Source organism: Siphateles boraxobius, unplaced genomic scaffold (genome assembly GCF_051911475.1).
Source record: "Siphateles boraxobius isolate OS27281-9 unplaced genomic scaffold, OSU_SipBor_1 13, whole genome shotgun sequence".
NCBI classification, from domain to species: Eukaryota; Metazoa; Chordata; class Actinopteri; order Cypriniformes; family Leuciscidae; genus Siphateles; species Siphateles boraxobius.
The window spans coordinates 25325089-25344477 of record NW_027508733.1 but is presented as its reverse complement, the minus strand read 5'-3'; the positions used below and the strand labels follow the sequence as shown (position 1 = coordinate 25344477).

The 19389-nt window shown below is 34.9% G+C and overlaps 3 protein-coding genes across 5 annotated transcripts; 2 read left to right on the top strand and 1 right to left on the bottom strand.

Annotated features, from left to right (window-relative positions):
* The first annotated feature begins 1643 nt into the window (after nucleotides 1-1643).
* LOC143735618 (C-type lectin domain family 4 member M-like) lies at nucleotides 1644-3823 on the top strand. Its single transcript, XM_077225777.1, has 4 exons — nucleotides 1644-1828; nucleotides 1972-2099; nucleotides 2187-2299; nucleotides 2383-3823. Exons 1-4 carry the CDS (start codon nucleotides 1687-1689, stop codon nucleotides 2510-2512), a joined length of 513 nt encoding a protein of 170 aa, XP_077081892.1. The 5' UTR covers nucleotides 1644-1686; the 3' UTR covers nucleotides 2513-3823.
* Nucleotides 3824-11020: 7197 nt separating this feature from the next.
* Nucleotides 11021-15102, bottom strand: LOC143736143 (sodium channel regulatory subunit beta-4-like). 3 transcript variants are annotated; one of them, XR_013203360.1, is made up of 5 exons: nucleotides 14987-15102; nucleotides 14756-14852; nucleotides 12697-12737; nucleotides 12302-12622; nucleotides 11021-12161 (listed from the first exon to the last, which is right to left on the bottom strand). XR_013203360.1 is itself a non-coding variant. In XM_077226765.1 (4 exons), exons 1-4 carry the CDS (start codon nucleotides 14272-14274, stop codon nucleotides 11968-11970), a joined length of 570 nt encoding a protein of 189 aa, XP_077082880.1. In that variant the 5' UTR covers nucleotides 14275-14440; the 3' UTR covers nucleotides 11021-11967. The 3 variants fall into 3 exon arrangements, 1 of the variants encoding a protein (XP_077082880.1); XR_013203361.1 differs by having other exon boundaries at nucleotides 14768-14852; nucleotides 14987-15101; XM_077226765.1 differs by lacking the exons at nucleotides 14756-14852; nucleotides 14987-15102 and adding an exon at nucleotides 14261-14440.
* Nucleotides 15103-16920: 1818 nt separating this feature from the next.
* Nucleotides 16921-19389, top strand: LOC143735616 (uncharacterized). Its single transcript, XM_077225776.1, has 5 exons — nucleotides 16921-17020; nucleotides 17126-17449; nucleotides 17655-17786; nucleotides 18025-18134; nucleotides 18563-19389. Exons 1-5 carry the CDS (start codon nucleotides 16996-16998, stop codon nucleotides 18653-18655), a joined length of 684 nt encoding a protein of 227 aa, XP_077081891.1. The 5' UTR covers nucleotides 16921-16995; the 3' UTR covers nucleotides 18656-19389.

Here is a 19389-nt window from a genome sequence, read left to right as displayed (position 1 = left end):
GTTAGTTTTATTCCTTGTCTTTGTGTGCTTCATACCATGCACATTAGTAAAGTTTGAGTATATTTTTAAGTATCCTACTTACAATGAAATATACTTGTAAGTGTACTATTTCAATACTAGCTACTTGGGACTAAATTGGCCCACTTTTGAGAATATTTTAAGTGTAACAGTTGTAAACTTTGAGTACACAACTGTTTTACAACTAAGTTTTTGTTTGTACTGCAACTGTACTACAAGTGAACTTATAGGTATACTGATAGTTTACCAATTATACTTGTAGCACATCTTTAGTGTCAGTGGCAGAGAAAAAGTTGATTTAGCTTCTAGAGGTGTGGAGAGCCAAAGGGATATATAAAATAAAACTGTGTTGTCACTCATTCATCCGGAATATTGAGTATTAATGCACAAGCCTTTTAAATGGATTTGTGAAAAAGAAAATGATATGCAATACATGTTTATTCTGAATATAGCCATACAAAATGACTTAAACATCAGGGCCCGTATTCATAAAGAATCTTAATGCAAAGAGTAGCTCCTAGTGACAAAATTCTAAGAAGATTCTCAGAAATGTGGGCGTTTACTCTTAAAATTAAAGAAAAATAATAAAAGTAATTCAGAAAGCATCTTAACTCTTAAAAGAGGTCTTAAGGTCAAAATTGTTAGGAGCACGGACGAGGACTTTTAAGAGGCTTAAGCGTTTCTTTAGCAGAGGAGAAAATGGCAGAAAGACGAAGAGGGAGAAGAAATGTGTTGCAGACAATAGATGACAGTGAGTTAATAAGACACTATAGATTAGATCGTGCAGGGATCATGTTTGAGACCGATTTTATTAGAGACACAATAACATCTCCAAAACAGCGCAGGAATGGCGTAGTGCCACAAATTAAATCGCTACTGTACATTAAGATATTTGGCAGCTGGGAAAATGCATCAATGCAGCAGTGATGATTTGGGTCCGTCACAACCTTCTGTAAGCAGAGTGATCACAAACAATTACAGCTTTCCAGAACCTCTTATTGTGTCGCAGTTCATTGTATTTACACTGGACATTCCCACATTGCAGGCTCAAAAAATTGAATAAATAAACAAATAACAGGATGAACAAAACTGCAATCACACAAAAAAGAAAATATTTGCACTTAATTTTGTACTTTAGACTTTACATATAATGACACTGAGTGATTCTGTGATAATAAATGCTTATAAATAAACACAATCTGAAAGTTCCTTTATGCATGAATACTTGAAACATTTCCTCAAAACAGTTCCTTTGTGTATAAATATTTGACACACAAACATAGATGAGGAACAAAACACAGTTCACTCCAGCAGATAAACTAGTACCAAAACTGTCTGAAAGTGTAAAAGAAACTATAGAAAGAAGTACAACCTGCAAAATGAACAGCGAAGATGGACAAACCACTGATGACTACGAAAATTGTGACATTATAAAAGGTAAGATTGGAAGAGATCATAGACTCAACGCAAGTACTGAGATAAAAAAAATTCACTGTTTTCATGCTTTCAGTTGATGTGTTCTTTGTTTATGGCTAAATAAAGAGAATAACATCATGTATCTGGTGTTCAGGAAGTGCTTGTATGATGATCAGAAGCTCCAGAGCGGCTCTAATGTGTTTGGTGCTGCTGTGTGTTCTTCTGCTGACTGCAGTCATAGTGCTGGGCGTCATGTTCGCTCAAGAGAGACAACTAACCAACAATACCACAGAAGAGAGAATCCAGCTGCTAACCACGATTACCAACTTAACTCGACTAAACGTACAGTTAAAGCAGGAGAAAAATGAAATGTCAAAAAATCTTGGAGAAAGCGGTAAACGTGACGTATATTGAAACTTAACAACCAAGTGTCGTTTTTTGTTTTGTTTTTTTACAGGATAATTTACTATTTATTTAGGTGAGAAATTCAGGTTGATGGGAATAACGTGCTTAAACTTAAACTGGTTGTGTTTACAGATGGATGGATTTACTATAAATCCAATCTTTACTTCCTTTCCTCTGAGAAGAAGAGCTGGACTGAGAGCAGAAGAGACTGTACAGTGAGAGGAGCAGATCTGATCATCATAAACAACAGAGAAGAACAAGTGAGAAAACTCTAACTGGATAGTTTATAGGAAGAAAATGGGTAATAATCTTTAAGACCTAAATGTGTTATGGTTTCATTTTCTCAGGATTTTGCTTTTTGGAAAATATCTGCTGGTGTTGGTCAAGTGTGGATTGGTCTGACTGACAGTGAATTGGAGGGCAGATGGAAATGGGTTGATGGCAGCACACTGACCTCTGGGTGAGAAATGACTGAACTGATTATCTAATAAATGATTCTCACAGTCAGTATCATATCACACAGATGTTGATCTGTTGATGCAGGTTCTGGGCAGGTGCAGAGCCTGGAGGAAAAACAAGCGAGAACTGTGCCCTAACTCATGGATCAGGATGGGATGATTATCCATGCAATGATATTTTTAAATGTATCTGTGAGAAGAGAATTTTGAATTAAGTCAAGTCAAAATTAAGTCATTTCAGGTTATTTGACTGTAACCCTGTTCCCTGAAAAAGTGAGAACGAGATGCTGCCCGAATAGCGCTCTGGGGAAAGCATATTTGTTTGACCGGTTGTGAACACGTGTGGCAAACACGCCAAGATTTTGGCTTAAATAACCTATGATGATGACGTCCTCGGAATGTGCACGTCAGAGGCTATAAATAGACGTGTGACAGGTGCGATCATCTGCTAATTTTGTCTGAGCACGTCCTGAACGCCCAGTGCGGCAATGAAGCGTAGCATCTTGTTCCCGCTTTTTCAGGGAACAGGGTTAAAGTCAAGTAACCTGAGACCTACCCTTTCAAAAGCTACACTCAATGCTGCGCGAACAGCGCTATGGGAACGAGAAATACCAACGCTGCCGCACTGGAATTGTCTGGATCCCCCTCAGATTTTTTTTAATCTGTAGTGTTTTTGTAGTGTGTGCGCACAGACATGAGAAAGGCCTCAGACATGAGCTTGGGATGTCGACTCAAGGACATGTGAGCCTGGAGTAACATGAACATCCAAACTATAAAATCTAATAAAATCGTAAAAGCCTAATATCGCTCATGGTGTTTAAGATGGACGTGACCAGTGCATTGAGACAGCTTTGTCCGCATGGTGACGAAGTCCCATACAACCCCTAAATAAACAGTTCTCCAGGCCGGAGAGAGAACGCTTTTGATTCTCAACCCCAGATACAGAAGATGAGCGAGGACGACATCCGCTGTTGAAGCGGAAGCTCTTGAGACTTGGCCAAAATCAGCCAGTTATCCATGTAGTTTAAAATGCGGATGCCCTGGATTCACAACGGAGCCAAGGGGTAACAAGCCTTGGCCGAATTGAAGAACCCGATATTGGTAAGCTTCAACCCCTGAAAGCAAACCCCAGGAACTTCCTGTTTTGTGGCAGAATTTATATTTGAAAATTTGCATCATCTTCAGAGGTCAGTTAAGCCAAATTCTTGGAGTATTTGCCACACGTGTTCACAACCGTTCAAACTAAAATGTTTTTTTTTTTCCTATAGCGCTGTCCGTGCAGCATTGAGTGTAGCTTTTGAAAGGGAACTGCAGGTTTATGTCAAAAAATACATAAAAGTTATTTTTTTAGGAGTGGCCCTGTAGAACCAGAGACGCCATCCCTGTTTAAATGCAATGGGCAGATGTGGAACATGGGTTTTTTTGTATTTAAAAATCAGATTTCAACTTACTTTTTTAAAAGAATTTCACATTAAAACTGTCGGTCTTTGAAAGTTTTTACCATTATTAACTTTTTATGCTTTCAATGTATTTGTGTATAGATTTAATTGTTTTTATCTCAAATATGGAGATCACTTATTTCCCTATTCTCTCCCATACCAAAGATTGTTCCCCTAAAACAGTTTGAAAGTATACTAAGTATTTACCAAGTAGGGGGGGAAGAAGTTGAGGTTAAATTATATGATGTGTAAAAACAAAAAAGGTAAATATTACATAAACAACCTCTTCCAGTCACGTGATTTTTTTTCCCAAACCACTTCAGCGGAAATCCCGCCCTGCAGCCGATTTAAAAGTTTTCATTGGTCATGTCAATCACTGTACTGATTGCCTACACCAAACACTGATCCCTAAACCTACCCGTCACTGTAACCTAAACCAATGAAATCGGCTGCAGGGCGGGATTTCCGCTGAAGTGGTTTGGGAAAAAAAATCACGCCTTCCAGTCCATATTTAATTTAGCCAAATATTGTATGTTACTTGACATAAATAATGTGCTAGCTATGAAATTAATATAAAATTTCATAGCTAACACATTTTCCCACACCACCCATCATAACACAATTAAAATTAGCATATCCATTGAACCTCATTTAAATAAACACAATACGGATTGTTGAAACACATATTTATAGTGACCATCTTTGAAGTTCCTTATGCATTAATATTTGAAACGTTTCCACAAATAGTTCCTTTCTGAATAAATACTGACCACACAAACACAGATGAGGAACAAAACAGGAACACTCCAGGAGAGAAACAACTACTAGTTTCTTGGCATCTTGACAACAACAAAACAGTCGAAAAGTGTAAACAAAAAAAATAAAAAGTGGCACAACTCAGAAAATGCACAGAGAAGATGGTGGAAAAAACATTGATGATGTCCAAGAATATGTAGATGTTGTAAGAGGTGAAGTTGGAAAAGAGGAACTCAACTTAATGAAAATCCAGTCATCTGAACTCACAGGTACTGAGATTAATCATGTATGACATACTATTTTACCACTTTCAAATTATTTTTAATTTAGTTGAATGACTTTAACCATTTCTACTGCACTAATATTGTCTAGGTTTGTGAATGATGGTATGGATAAAGGTTTGATGATGGAATCAAAAGAGGCATCTATACATCAGTGCAGAGGCTGTAAGAGATATGAAACTTAAGATTGTACTTTTCTTCTAAATAGAAAGTGAAAGATCATGAAATATTAATACATCCTGTGGAAAAAGAATACAACATTAAAATTGTATGCTAACATCTAACAGCCACGGACCATTTCAACTAAAAAAAGAAACATTCCTGGAAGTCACAGCATTCGAAACAGGACCATTAGCCTAATTGAAAATAACTGTAACACATCTGGCAATGGACGTCCTGAATTCTAATGAAAGCTAATTGCAATAAAGTCCAGCATTTCTATTTTCCACTTTTACTAAAGTTTTAATATTTTACCCAAACAGAATGAGTCACATGGGTCATTGCAGATGAACATTTCAAAAGCGCTCAAACATCTTATTGTATTAGTTTAATACATTTTTATTTTTTAAAAAATATATCTCTTTATTGAAATAATGAAATGCTGTTGGCTTTCAGGCAGTTAAAACGTGCTGGGTCTTGAATGTCTCACTTTTAGTTGTTCTTTATTCTGTTGGATCTATCAGATCTAATGAGACTTTGGAAGAAGAAAAATGTTCCCAAAACTTTTCAGTTTTACCAGTGGATGAACAGAATTGATAAATGAATGAGCTATTTACAGACCAATTCACTAGACACTACTTTTTCTTTTAAATGTGTTGATTTAATTGGTACATTTCACTGTGTAATATGAGAGATTACATACAGTCAGCTGGTCATTTTCACAAAATAAACTCTCTCAGGTGCACTCAAAAAAATGATTCAAGCCCTTCTTAGAGGTGACACATTTAAATCTAATTTGCTTTATTTAAATAAATCTATTTAAGATCATATGTGTAAATATATTTAATTGGTTTAACTAAAAAATTATTAATAGCTCCACTCAAAAAAAATATTCATTGGATGAACTCAATTAAGTTGTGGGCAGGATTTCCATCCAATAAATATATGTAGCCCCACCTCAATCTGAGTACATCCATTCAACAGAATGTAAATCAGTTAGCCTAACTCATTTGTAATAAATAGATGCAAAAGAATATAAACGAGAGAGGCTAGCTTATTTTTAACAAATACTTATCACTAACCAGAATGACTTTATTTCTGTCAGGCGTCTACAAATGTTTTATTGAGAATTAACAGGGGTTTAACTCTATGTTTTCCATTTGAAGTCACCATAACAGTGATCAATGATTCCATTAGTTGGGCTCTTAACTCTTATTATATCTATTGTCTTTTTTTGCTGCTGTGACAGTGTGTTTGTTAAACACATTTGGAGCAGCAAAGAAAGCTAAAGTGAAATGAGATCAGCTGATGATGGTTAATGGTTGATGGTTTTATAATCATCATGAACCAGACTGATTCACTGAGGTATTTTAATCTAACAATTCTTTTCCCTTTAAGAATTTGTTTAATGCAGCATCCAAATGTATGTAGGTGTGTTTGGCTTGTTTTATATATAAAAAAATCCAACTACCCCATAAGTCATTGCGCACCGGTGACGACAGTATTTTTATTAAAAAAACGATGGATGATTGTTCTTGTCGCCTAGCAACTGTGACAGCTACCGATGACGAGCGGGAGTAACTTTTGAACTGTACTGAAAGTGTACTTTTGCGTTCATTCGTTTTTCTTTTTTTAACCCGTAATTGAAAAACGAAAAATTAACGGTTGTTGTATTTTTAAAACGCAAAGTTGAACACCAAATTTTGAATTTGAACTGTAAACAACAAATGCTGCGCAAAAAAAATGTAAAAAAAAAATTGACGTATTTTCAGATTTTTGTTTATGACTTTTTGCCACTTTATTAAAATATTCAAAAATTAATATGCTAATATTAGACAGTGTATTCAGTACCAAGAATGAGGTAGACTGTGATTGACTGACAATGTAAGCAATATATGTGGCCATAATGGGGTTTGTTTGGCTCATTTATAAGAAAACAGTTCCTTTTAGTGAAAATCTTATAACTTATAACATGCAAGTTATCTGAACACCAACATTTGCAAATTTCATCCACACATTTATTGTGTCTTGTACATAAAGATATTATAAAATGAAACACAAGACTCTTTGCCACTCTGAAAGTACCTGGGAAAACTGAAATACATTCTCATGAAGCTCCAACACTGGTTTTATGGACAGATATTACAGTGCTGGAGCTAAGCGTTTTGTTTTGTGCAGACTGAATGTATGAACACTGAAATGAACCTTTCAATGATGTAATAACAGGAATTAATCAGATTTAGTAAATAAAATTTTAAGAAACATAAAATAATGCATAAAGAATACAAAAGGCATTTACTACTTGTGGAACACTTGTGGTGCAGATTTATTCAGGCAGAAACATACTGACAGACTCACTTTTTCTTTAGCCAAAAAGGCTCCAACATCTCAGCAATGCAGTGTAAAAGGCAAGAATATACCAGCACAAAACCAGGGACTTTTACACCATAATGAACCAATGACAGCTGTAACAATTGAACTCAATGTTTTAAAAAAAATTGCGAAAGTAAAAATTGAAGCTTTTAGACCTGACTTTTCATTTCTGTCTCTGTTTGCTGTTGTTCAGAAGAGAATAAGGCAGTGTGAATTTTTTTTCTGAAGAGATATATGATTAAACCAGCTATAAGCACTAATAATACTAAAGGTAATACAATGTAAACCCAGAGCAAAGGCGATGATGTCACCACATCTGGTCCTGTTTTTTCACTTTGGTTTCCTTGATCAATTAATCCATTTCCTTTTTCTGCTGGTGATTCTGCAACAAAAAAAAGTAAAGAAAAAACAACATTACTACACTGTGATAAAGACAACAGATCCATCTATAATTATACTGGAACATTACTAGCGAATGCCAACTATGTAATGATGTATTAATAGGCCAGTTTTACACACCGTTGAGGATCAGCTGTACAGTCTGAAGTTCTGATGAGTGTGTGTTGTAGCAGATGTATTTTCCTGCATCAGTGTATTGAAGATTGTTGAGTTTGAGGGAGAAGTTTCCTCTCTGATACTCCTGTGGGAATGTTTCAGCTCGGTTCTTGTACTGTGGATTCTGTCCTGCTACCGACTCTTTACCCTTAATTATACTATACACAATTGTGTCATTATTGTCTCTCCAATGTACATTAATGTCTTGAAGTTTAAGATCATGTTCAGTTGAAGAACACGGCAGGAGAACAGAACCACCAATAACAGCCTCTACTGGTTCCTGCAGACACACTGAAACAACAGAAACTTTAACTGTAAACACACAGTCTGTGGCATGAATATATCTTTTAAATTTGGTTTGTTTTGCTCTCACCTTTATTTATCAGCACTGCAAACACACCGATGAAGCAGGAACTGCAGAAACAGAAAAAATATATTTTTTCCTGTAGGTTGCTCAATGAGCAAAGCCTCAAAGTAATTCCTTCAGATCTCTTTAGAAAATCAAGTAAATTGTTAAAATGAGGTCATTTGGTCTTTATCATTTAAAAAATAATTACTGTAATTTATTTATTATTGAATAATTCCATACATTTTAAACACATTGTTTATATTGGATAATTGAGTGGAAGCATTTCAAACAAAACAAAAAAGGCCTCCTGTTAATGCTAGCAACAAGCTAACATCGCCGTGTTTCTTCAAACAGCGTTTCATTCAGAACATACCTCACAATCATGATGCCCTAATATTGTTCAAGTATACTGTATTAAAATATGTTAAATATTTCAGAAATTACGATGAAACAATAGCTTCAAAACATATAAAAGAATTGCGTATATGTCAATATGCTATATCCGGCTTGAAGCATCTGACGAAAGCAACCACGTGAAATGATCAGACATGCGCACCAGATATGATATGTCTTAATCGTTCTCAACTATATTCAAAAATCCTGAGTATCGGGGAGAGGTTGAAGTTGACTGACACATGCTTTGAATGTTTGTTCTTTGTCTTTTGACCTTTTGAATCTTCACCATTACATTGTTTCTGCTGCAAGTCATTGTATCGACAACAATCTGTTTGTTATGTCTGTACTTTATAGTTCATCAATAAAACAGCACAAACTTCATGATATTCAAAGATATGCTATTATCAGTAAAATAAAGATGGATCATTTAATCAGCATACATCTGTCATGATTTAGGGAATTCTACTGATGAGGAACATCCAGGAATGGACTGGGACAAAAACATCGGGCCTGGCATTGACCCAGACTGGCCCACTATCATTAACACTACCCATCTTTTCCACACAACTCCTATTTCTTAAAACCTATAAAGCCGTGTAAAGAGTAAGCACGTATGAGTGAGAGTTGACACAGTAAATACTTCAAAAAATGTTGATTTATTAATAGGCTAAAATTAAACAGTGATAAATCCTAAAATAAGCTATAAGCGGCATTGGCATTGTGTGGAAGTCTCAATTTCATTTCAACCTTCACAAAAGCTACCTCACAAACAGGTCCTAAAAATACACCCTATTCACCCTACAGCCTAATAAATAAACAAAACAAGAAAACTGCCAGTTGACTAACTTAATGTTGATGAATGGTGAGTAACAAAATAATGTTCTCAATTTCAATAAGACAACATATCAAATACAAATTAAAAAACTTTTAGCTCAGCAGGGAAGACATAAAATTTGCTCACATCAGTCATACGTGAGGTTGCATTCTTTTTCACACCTTTTTTAAATTTAATGAATGTCAATTATAAAAGCACTGTATAAATAATCATGAACAAAAATGTATTGAATAATGTTTACATTTCATTATTAACTTACATGAGTATGAGATTGAAGCGTCCTTTCGTAAACTCCTGGAAAACACTGCGTTCTGGATCCTGATTCTCAAGTGAATAAGTGAATGATTCTCAAGTGAATGATGTCTTATATATTGCTGTCTTTGAATCTTAGTACATCATCATGGCTTGACTTTAGTTCATTGATACTGTAAAAACATACTGTATGTTTCCAGTGACACCCACAATCATGAGCTGAAGAGAAAATTCCCTTTCAGATGTTGCCTGTTTTTAACAGCATCAGTAAATGCTGATAGAAAAAACAGCTCTTACTCTCTCCTGAAAAGAAGAAATAAATCAATAAAAACACAATTTTTTTTCTACAACAATACCTGCATTGTCATGTCATGAGAAGAGACGCAGGAGGACAGTTTTCAGACCAGACAAGTGAGTGATTTTCCCTCTGAAAATGAACAAAATATTGATAACAGTACACACACACAGAGAGAAAAAAGGTTTAAAAAAATATAGATATCTGATCTATTTAACCTGTGAACTTGTTTTTCTGTTGTGTCTTCCACATTCCTGCTGTCAATCCCAGTCTTGACTTTAGTTTACTGTCACTTAAAAAGCATGATATGAATGCAGAATGTCCAGTAACACCCACATTTGTGTGCAGAAACCATGAATACAAGACCACATTTGCGACTTTAGTTAAACAACGCATTCGTCTTTAATATTTGCATTGTTTTCATAAATCCCGGAAGAGAATTTGAATTTGAGCCATTCATGGTTCCATCAGGAATTTCCTGTTGGATTTTAGAATTTGTATTCACTATTTGTGAATAAAATAAGGTTAACATTACGTGAAGAGACTTTCAATTTTTGTTCTACATCATAAAATACACAAAACCATGCCTGATGTGAATTTTCACGTTGATGTGTTTTTAGATACCTTGTGTTTGATGCAAGAAAACTGCTGTAGTTCTTCAATAGTAACTGGTCTCAAAAAACTTTTCCAGTGTGATTAATAAGTAAAGGTGCATAAAAGTCTTAAAAACTGTATATAGATATTTATTAAACAAGGTTAAACTGGTGTTGGGAAACATGTAAATGAACAGTCTGCGGAGTCGTGCACACGATGCAAATGTGTTAAAGGTGAAAGACAAAGACACCATTTGTGGAGTGTGTTTAGTGTAGTTGTGTTATTCTGACATCAGTCAGATCTCAACATGAGCAACACGTTTATCTGTTTTATCTTGTGCACACTGTATGTACACAGAAAGAAAGAAAGAAATTAAATGATGTGATATAAATACGTGAATGATGAGCAGTGCATATTTTAACATAAACATGAAAATACATTAAGAAAATACAAAATAATTTTATTATTGGAAAGCACAACACCATGAAAGAATAGAAATGTTCAAGCAGCAACATATTAATATATCAACACTCTTTTAGCAAACAATCTTCCTGTTTGTGTTTCAAGATCCTTTTCTGTTGTACATTCTGTATAAGAATAATGTGATGCCAATAGAACTTAACAGCTCAAAACAAAGAACCAATGAAATCTGAAACAATTTGTCAGAAAAGTGAAAGGTGAAACTTTTAAATCTGCCAGTCACGTTTTGTTCTTTCATGACAGAAGAGAATAAGGCAGCTTGAATTCTTTTTACAAGGACAATTATGATCAAATAATACAGACAATATAAGCCAATGCCATGATATCACCACCTTGTCCTGAAACATCTTGTTCAACTGATTCATTTTCTGCTGTTTAATCTGGAAAACAAATTCTGATTGTTCTGATGGTAACATTCTTCTCATTTATGAGAAAACGTTTACTTTTAGTGAAAATCGTGTTACTTATATTCAAATCAATGCAAATGAATTGAACACCGACATTTGCAAATTTCATCTACAGATTTTTGTCTCTTATACATAAAGAGATCATCCACATACAGAAAGCACAAGGCTCTTGTGAACACTGAAAGTATGAACACTGAAATAAACATTTAAACATAGTTTAAGCAGATTCCCCTCCTGAAGTTCTGTTTGCTTCCCTGTGTTAATAAATTTCATTTTTTGTATCAACAATGTTAATGTGCGTTGTTCCTCCTTTCCCCACAATTTTCTTTATTGCTCCTTCCTAAAATGCATTTAATACTGGCAAACACAACATGATGAAAGAACACTTGTGGTGCAGATTTGTTCAGGCAGAAACATACTGACAGTCTCATTCATTTTATCTTGAGCAAAATATCAGAAAAGCTTTTAGACCTGACTTTCTATATCTGGTTATTGTTGTTCAGAAGAGAATATGGCAGTGTGATTTTTTTTTTCTGAAGAGATATATGATTAAACCAGCTATAAGCACTAATAATACTAAAGGTAATACAATGTAAACCCAGAGCAAAGGCGATGATGTCACCACATCTGGTCCTGTTTTTTCACTTTGGTTTCCTTGATCAATTAATCCATTTCCTTTTTCTGCTGGTGATTCTGCAACAAAAAAAAGTAAAGAAAAAACAACATGACTGCACTGTGATAAAGACAACAGATCCGACTATAATTTATATACAGCAGCATCACTAGTGAACATCAACTTTCTAATCATGCATTAATTAACAAGTTTCACACACCGTTGATGATCAGCTGTACAGTCTGAAGCTCAGATGAGTGTGAGATGAGGCAGCTGAACTCTCCTGCATCAGTGTGTGTGAGATCTGTGAGTTTGATGGAGTAGTTTCCTCTCTCATACTCCTGTGGGAAACTTTCTACTCTGTTCTTGTAGTTTGGGTCCTGTGTCTCTGAATGAAGGCCTTTAATTATATCACACACAATCTTGCTGCCATTGTGTCTCCAGTGTACATTAATGTCTTGAAGTTTAAAATCTTTAGTGGAAGAACACGGCAGGAGAACAGAACCACCAGTAACAGCCTCTACTGTTTCCCGAAGAGAAACTGAAATGATACAAACATTAAGTGGAAACACACAGTCTACCGTTTTGCAGTTTAAGTGTTTGTTTCATGCTCACCTTTGTTAATCAGCACTGCAAACACACAGATGAAGCTGAAACTGTAGAAACACAAAAAAACGATTTCCTTAACCTCAACCAGAAGAGCATTTTGCTAGCAACTTTTAAACATTCATAGAAAGCTCACACACCCAAATTAATGAAAATCAGGTGCAAGACAAAAAATAGAAGGCACTCAATGTCATCTCAACACAATCATTGAATGGTTATTCTCTTATTAATCAGAACATCAATATTTGTAAGATTTATTCTATCTGAACATTTGTTGGGTCATTGGGTAACAGTGATCTGTGAATTTGACTTTGTGAACCAGGCCATGCCATTTGTGGACACAGTTTTTCATGTAGATTTTGTAAAAAATTAAAAATAAAATATATATATATATATATATATATATATATGTGTGTGTGTGTATATATATATATATATATATATATATATATATATATATGTGTGTGTGTGTATATATATACATATATATATATATTGTTTTTATTTTGAAGTGAACTTAACTTATGTAAGATGCCCCATCACAACTGGGGCAGAATGTCTTCATTTAAAGTTTGCACGAAACGGAAGTTGCAACAAAAGTCTTTTCTTTCTTATTATGACGTACTGTATATGAGATTTTGTCCACAGGGAATTAATTGTGGGTGGTTGTGGTTTGCTACTGGTCAAACTTATGTGAGAGACAGTTTCTTCTGCCCTCACACCAGGACACATGAATTTTAAAATAATGATGTGCATGGATGATTCATTTATAATAAATACTGTAATATTCCATACAGAAATAAGAACTTTCAATTTTGGTTCCATGGTGAATTTAATCAATATGCATTATAATCCATGTAGTTTTTATTTAAATTTAACTTTTTCACTAATTATCATCATCACTTATGTATAGGTCAATTAAAAAAATAATTCATAGTCTGTTGCTATTATTGATAAAAAATATATATAAAACATAGGCCTATAGCCTAACTCATAGTGTGCTTAAGATGAATCTCTCTTTGAATGCATTCAGTCATTTGACCATCGTTATTCAACTAAACTGTTCAAATCCATCAATTTTGCAAATATTCAAATTATTTCCCTTAATAATATATTGGATGTGGCATCATCATCGTGCACAGGTTAAAATCTCTAAATTATTACAGTTTAGCAGTTGATCTTAAGTTGGCTCTTCACACATCTTACCTTTCTGGGAAACCTTAAATGCAGTGTAATGCTAGGCAAATCAAAATATATAAACTAAAACTATAACAGTGCACATGCACTGAGAAAGGTAGGCTAATACAAAATGCTAACACTATGCTTATTGGCTAAATTAAAATGTTAGTAGCTATTTACTGCAGATAACCTCTTTATCGTTAATAAACCAAGCCATATTTAATGTATTCATTACGTTAAATGCTTGTTAATAAAAATAAAAAACAGTTGATGGCCAAAGCAGACAAACCAGACCAAAAGCAAACACCAGCGCTTCAGTGCTGTCATGGGCTAAAAACTTGAACCTAATATACACGTCTTTGTCCAAACAGCGTTTCATTCAAAATCATCCTACCTGGTGATCACCATATTTCAATATTAGATTCAAATATATAGCGTAGGCTATAGATATTTATTAAATTATGGTCATGTGCTACTTTTTAAACTGAAAGTAAGTTATCGCAAAACTTCCGCATTAAAATGCCAGACATCCCAAGTCTCCCGGAAGTTCCCTGATGCCCCCGCAAATTAGTTCAAATCTCCCGGAATCAGAGCGAGCGAGCAAGAGCTCGCGAGACATAATACACTGTGTGCTCCGTAGCGCGCGCACGAGAGAGAGAGAGAGAGAGAGAGAGAGAGAGAGAGAGAGAGAGAGAGAGAGAGAGAGAGAGAGACCTTGCGTGTGTGTGCCTCATGAAGCGCAGCCCTGAAATGACTTTTTTACAGGCTGGAAAGTTGTTTCGTCAAATATCCAAATACATGAAAAGTGTTTACCCATCCAGCACATGTCCAACACATTAACCATATTGTAGCTATATTATGTATGTCACTTCTAAAATGTGGCTAAAACCAAATTAATTGCCTCCTTGGTCAACCAGCATCACAAAAAAAAGACAATGGCGTCGACATGATGACTTGAGTGTGAGAGGGAAGCTTCGTAGACTCATCTGAGAAAACAAGAAAGAAAGTTTTCCATGAATGTGCCTTTCAAATGTTTCTTGTTTATTCACATTTACAGATGCAGCTGAAAACAGCACTCAAGGAAGAAAGAAAATAAATAAAGGCTGACATAAGAACTTACATGTATTGTTTTTTGTGTTCTTTTTTTCTTCATATCTCAATCCAGAAAGATCTGCTCCTCTCGCTTTTCATTCCGATGTGCTGTAAGTCAGTTAGTTTAGCAGCAGCTTTTATTTGAACACATACGAACATCCTCTGAAAATGAACAAATATGAATACAATGCACACACAAATAGTTATCTCACAGGACAAGAGTGCAGTGACGCCCTCAGGGAACTGAAAGAAAGAGAAGCGTAACAAACAGCATGGACTACTTTGCATTTCAAATTGTAGACAGATAGGCTGAAAAAAATATGTAGGCCTATGCATATAGGTTTGATTGCATGTGTTTGCTAGTTTGATCTAATTTAGGCCTAATTGAACTGTTTGGCACACCAGGCTATGTGCTTTTGTTATTTAATTATTTATAGACTCATTTATAATGTAATCTCTCTCTCTCTCTCTCTCTCTCTCTCTCTCTCTCTCTCTCTCTCTCTCTATATATATATATATATATATATATGTGTGTGTGTGTGTGTGTGTGTGTGTGTGTGTGTGTGTGTGTGTGTGTGTGTGTGTGTGTGTGTGTGTGTGTGTGTGTGTGTGTGCAATTCATGCAAATATCTTACCTGCAAAAGCAGAACATTTGTATTGTGTGTATTATTTTGTCTAGTTCGTTTCTAGTCAAATATTATTGAACCATTGAAGAAAAAGTCAGGTAAATTGACTTTTTTTAATAGGAAGTGAGAAAGCAATTTATTATGAGGCCCAGCACACGTGACATTCTGATCTCGGGAGCTTGGTTTGTTTTCTGACCATCATGGGACGATTTTATGGATTTAATTTTAATTTATTAAAGTAGTTTTAATTCAATTAAATTGGAAATAACCTATTAAACATGACAGTATTATTATTTACGTCATTATTTAAAGTAGATCCTGAGGTTCTCTGCTGCCCTCTAGAGGCTGTAATGATAGTTCTCCACAATATCCACCCGCTGGAGATTTGTGGTCTCACCACTGGATGGCAACTGTTACTGACTGACTCTCTCTGTGTTTCATGTGATTGGCTGTTCACTGCAGAGTTGTCAACTTTTGAGTTTTGCTTGGAGTGAGATTTGTTGACGGGGGTGGGGGTTATGAGATTTGTTGGCGGGGGGGTTGTAGGCTACTGTATCACGTGCCGTTTGAACTGACGCGCTACAGCGATCTGTCACATTTAAATGCGCCAAAACGTTGGAAATATTGACAGAATCTGACAGCTGAGAATTTGTTCCATATCAAAAGTAACCTTCTCTGTCTAGTCTGTCGGTGTCAGTGTCCTCTTTGTCCGCGATTTTTCGCTGCGTGACAAAATGCAGTGGTCCAATTCAGTAGTTAAGAGCCTGAACTTGCTTATAGTAATTCGGAAATTAGTGCACATGAGTGAAAACAAATACAGCACAGAAGAATGTCTTATTTAGCGTGAGATTTCATTGTTGAACGTGAGACCGTGAGATTGAGGCTGAATGCGTGAGTGTCACGCCAGATGCGTGAGAGTTGGCAACCCTGTCACTGTAAAATGTCACACTTTCATGCGCACACACTTAAGATTAATCATACACACAAGATCAAACCCCGAGTTGACAGAGAACGGTTATGAAGCGTGACCCACCGTGTTGGATTAGTTTGGTCTTCTCAGCTCAGTAACTGTGAGTTTGTTCACTCCACAGAATCAACCCTGAAGTTTTCAGTGACTCAGGAGATTTAGTCGATGTTTCTCTGCAGTCACTCAGTTTAATCAAACACAAACATCTCACTTTAATATGATTAACAATATCAAAGGTCTTATGAAAACAGTGGTTATTAAAGATCAAAATCATTTTGAGAAGTGATGATGGAGCATTAGATGTTGTGGTCAGAGTTTTTGACTTCCTCTTCTTGATGTGGAAGGTTTTTGTCTTCCTGTCTTTTCTTCAGATCTGCAGTAGATTCATCTTAATGTTGTGTGGAGGGAAACAGAATCAAATTGAAGTGTTTTATTCTCGACAACATGAAGATCATTCAGCTTCAGCTCTGTGAGTTTTTATGAATATATTTGCATATGTTTTGTCATTAATTGTTTTGTTATAGGTTTAAGTGATCTTAATTATAATGCTATTGCATTTTTTTTTATCTTATAGATGTATTAATCTGTTGTCATGCTGCAGTATCAGATCAACTCACTGATTCGGGATCAAATGTGACCATAAACTGTGATCTTGATGAAAATGAGGTTTATTGGATTTTACTGAAAACACCAGATCCTCCAACAGTGATTCTACGGTCAATGTCAACAACGTCATCACCTTTTTACACGAATGAAACATTCAGACAGAAATATTCAGTGCAGTTTAAACATTGTCTGGTTATTAATAATGTAACCGCTGATGAATTAGGAGTTTATTACTGTATGAACACACGCACACCTCCAAAACTCAGCAACAGCACCAGACTGCACTTCACCGGTGAGTTCATTTACTCCTCTATTGATCAGAATGATGATTAGTGCAGTTATTTACTTATTTATTCACTACTTCAGTTTTTTTTTACACATAACCAACATAATTATTTATTTTCATTGGTTGCTCCACACAGATATGAATATATTATAAGCTAGATGTTGAAACGTGCTCCAGACTGTTACTGTAATTATGAACACTTTCTTTACAGAATCAACTCAAATAACTGAGTGTCACAATCAGAAAGTGGTGAATAATATTGATCAGAATCAGACACAATGGCAGATTATTATTATCATCATATCTGGACTGATGAACGGGCTTCTGCTCATTGTGCTGATTGGTGAGAGACTGTTCTTTAGTTTAGAAAATTAAATATAAAAATATCAATATGATTCTCCTTTCCACTGGCAGGTGCGATTTAGTTATTGTGTAAAAGTTCTTTGTTTAGAATTGTTTATTTTGACTGTTCATCAATGAATTTGGCAGTTTTGTGTATTAAAATATGACTTTTAAATTTTAAGAAAGAAAAATACAACCTTTGGTAAATATTGAATCTGATTTCTCTGTTCTATTTTTAGGACTATTCAAAGTTTTTATTGTTGGAAACAGAAGGTCAGCAGAAGAATCACAACTCAACACTGATCTACAGCAGAAGCGAGTTATAGAAGAGCATCAGGACCAGTTGCAGGTGAACTCAAATTTAGAACCAAAATTTATTTCTGTCTTGATAATTATTGAGAATTCTTGCTGACTCACTGTATTTCAACAAACTTATTATTTAGATTATGAAATTCATTTTGGTTCAGCGATCAATGTCTACCACGTCACCTACTTTAATACAACATTCAAGTCAAGATTTAATAAATTTAATTGATGAGTCACATCTGTGAGAAAAAAGAAAAGGAAAAACATTTGTCATTGAGCCAAAACCTTACATCAAATTTACTTGACCTTAAAACAAGTTTATTTTAATCAAATACTGTCATGGAACAGAAGAATGCAGACAAAGATTAAATCCAAGAAGAATTTGTTCTCATTTGTAAGTCGCTTTGGATAAAAGCGTCTGCTAAATGAATAAGTGTAAATGTAATACTGTTTTCCTCTTTGCTCTTTCAGTACGCTGAGGTGGATTTTTCCAAACTGCGTAGAAATATTCACTCCAGCCAAATCAACAGCACATATGCTGCAATAAAGCTGCCGAAGTCATGAACACACGAGTATGACTGATCTATATCTAAAAATAAAAGTTTGTGTTGTTCTTGTTATTGCAGTTGCTGTTTTACAACTTAAAACAGTGTGTGCATTAATTCTAAGTGGTACTTTGGAAATCTATAGTTCTTTGTTGTTTACTCAAACATGTTCATGTTCATTTGGGTGAGGTTTCATGCATTCTTTAGAATATTAATACAATTATTATAATTATAAGTATTACTGAAATTTTTACTTAAATAGCAAAAATAGTTCTAATGTAGTCGAGACAAATGTAGACAAGAAAATGTTTTCAGCACTTCAAGTTCTCGGAGAGATAAGAGAGACGCATTCATGAGTATTTATTCATCTGGGTTTTTTCTCTGTCTCTCTGTATGTTTTCCATAGTTAGCGTACTTATGACAAAAACAGGGTGAAAGCAGGTCACGTTCTTGAGCCTTGTGACATGAATGAACACTGCACACTTTTGCACGTATTGGTTTTTGTATACTGGTAACTTTTTTATTTTCAGTAAAGTTGTTGCAAATGGTTTACTATATTTAAGTATATAATTAATATAAATTATATAGGCTGTATTATTAAACAAATGTTGATATCTTGTTTTTTGAAATCAAGAGTTTGCAAAGTCCACCGGATCATTGGTGTAAATTCAATTATTATTTTGCCTTGTGGAATATAATGTAAATATTGGTTATGTGAAAGAGTATTAAATAAAATACATAATGCAAGTTTTG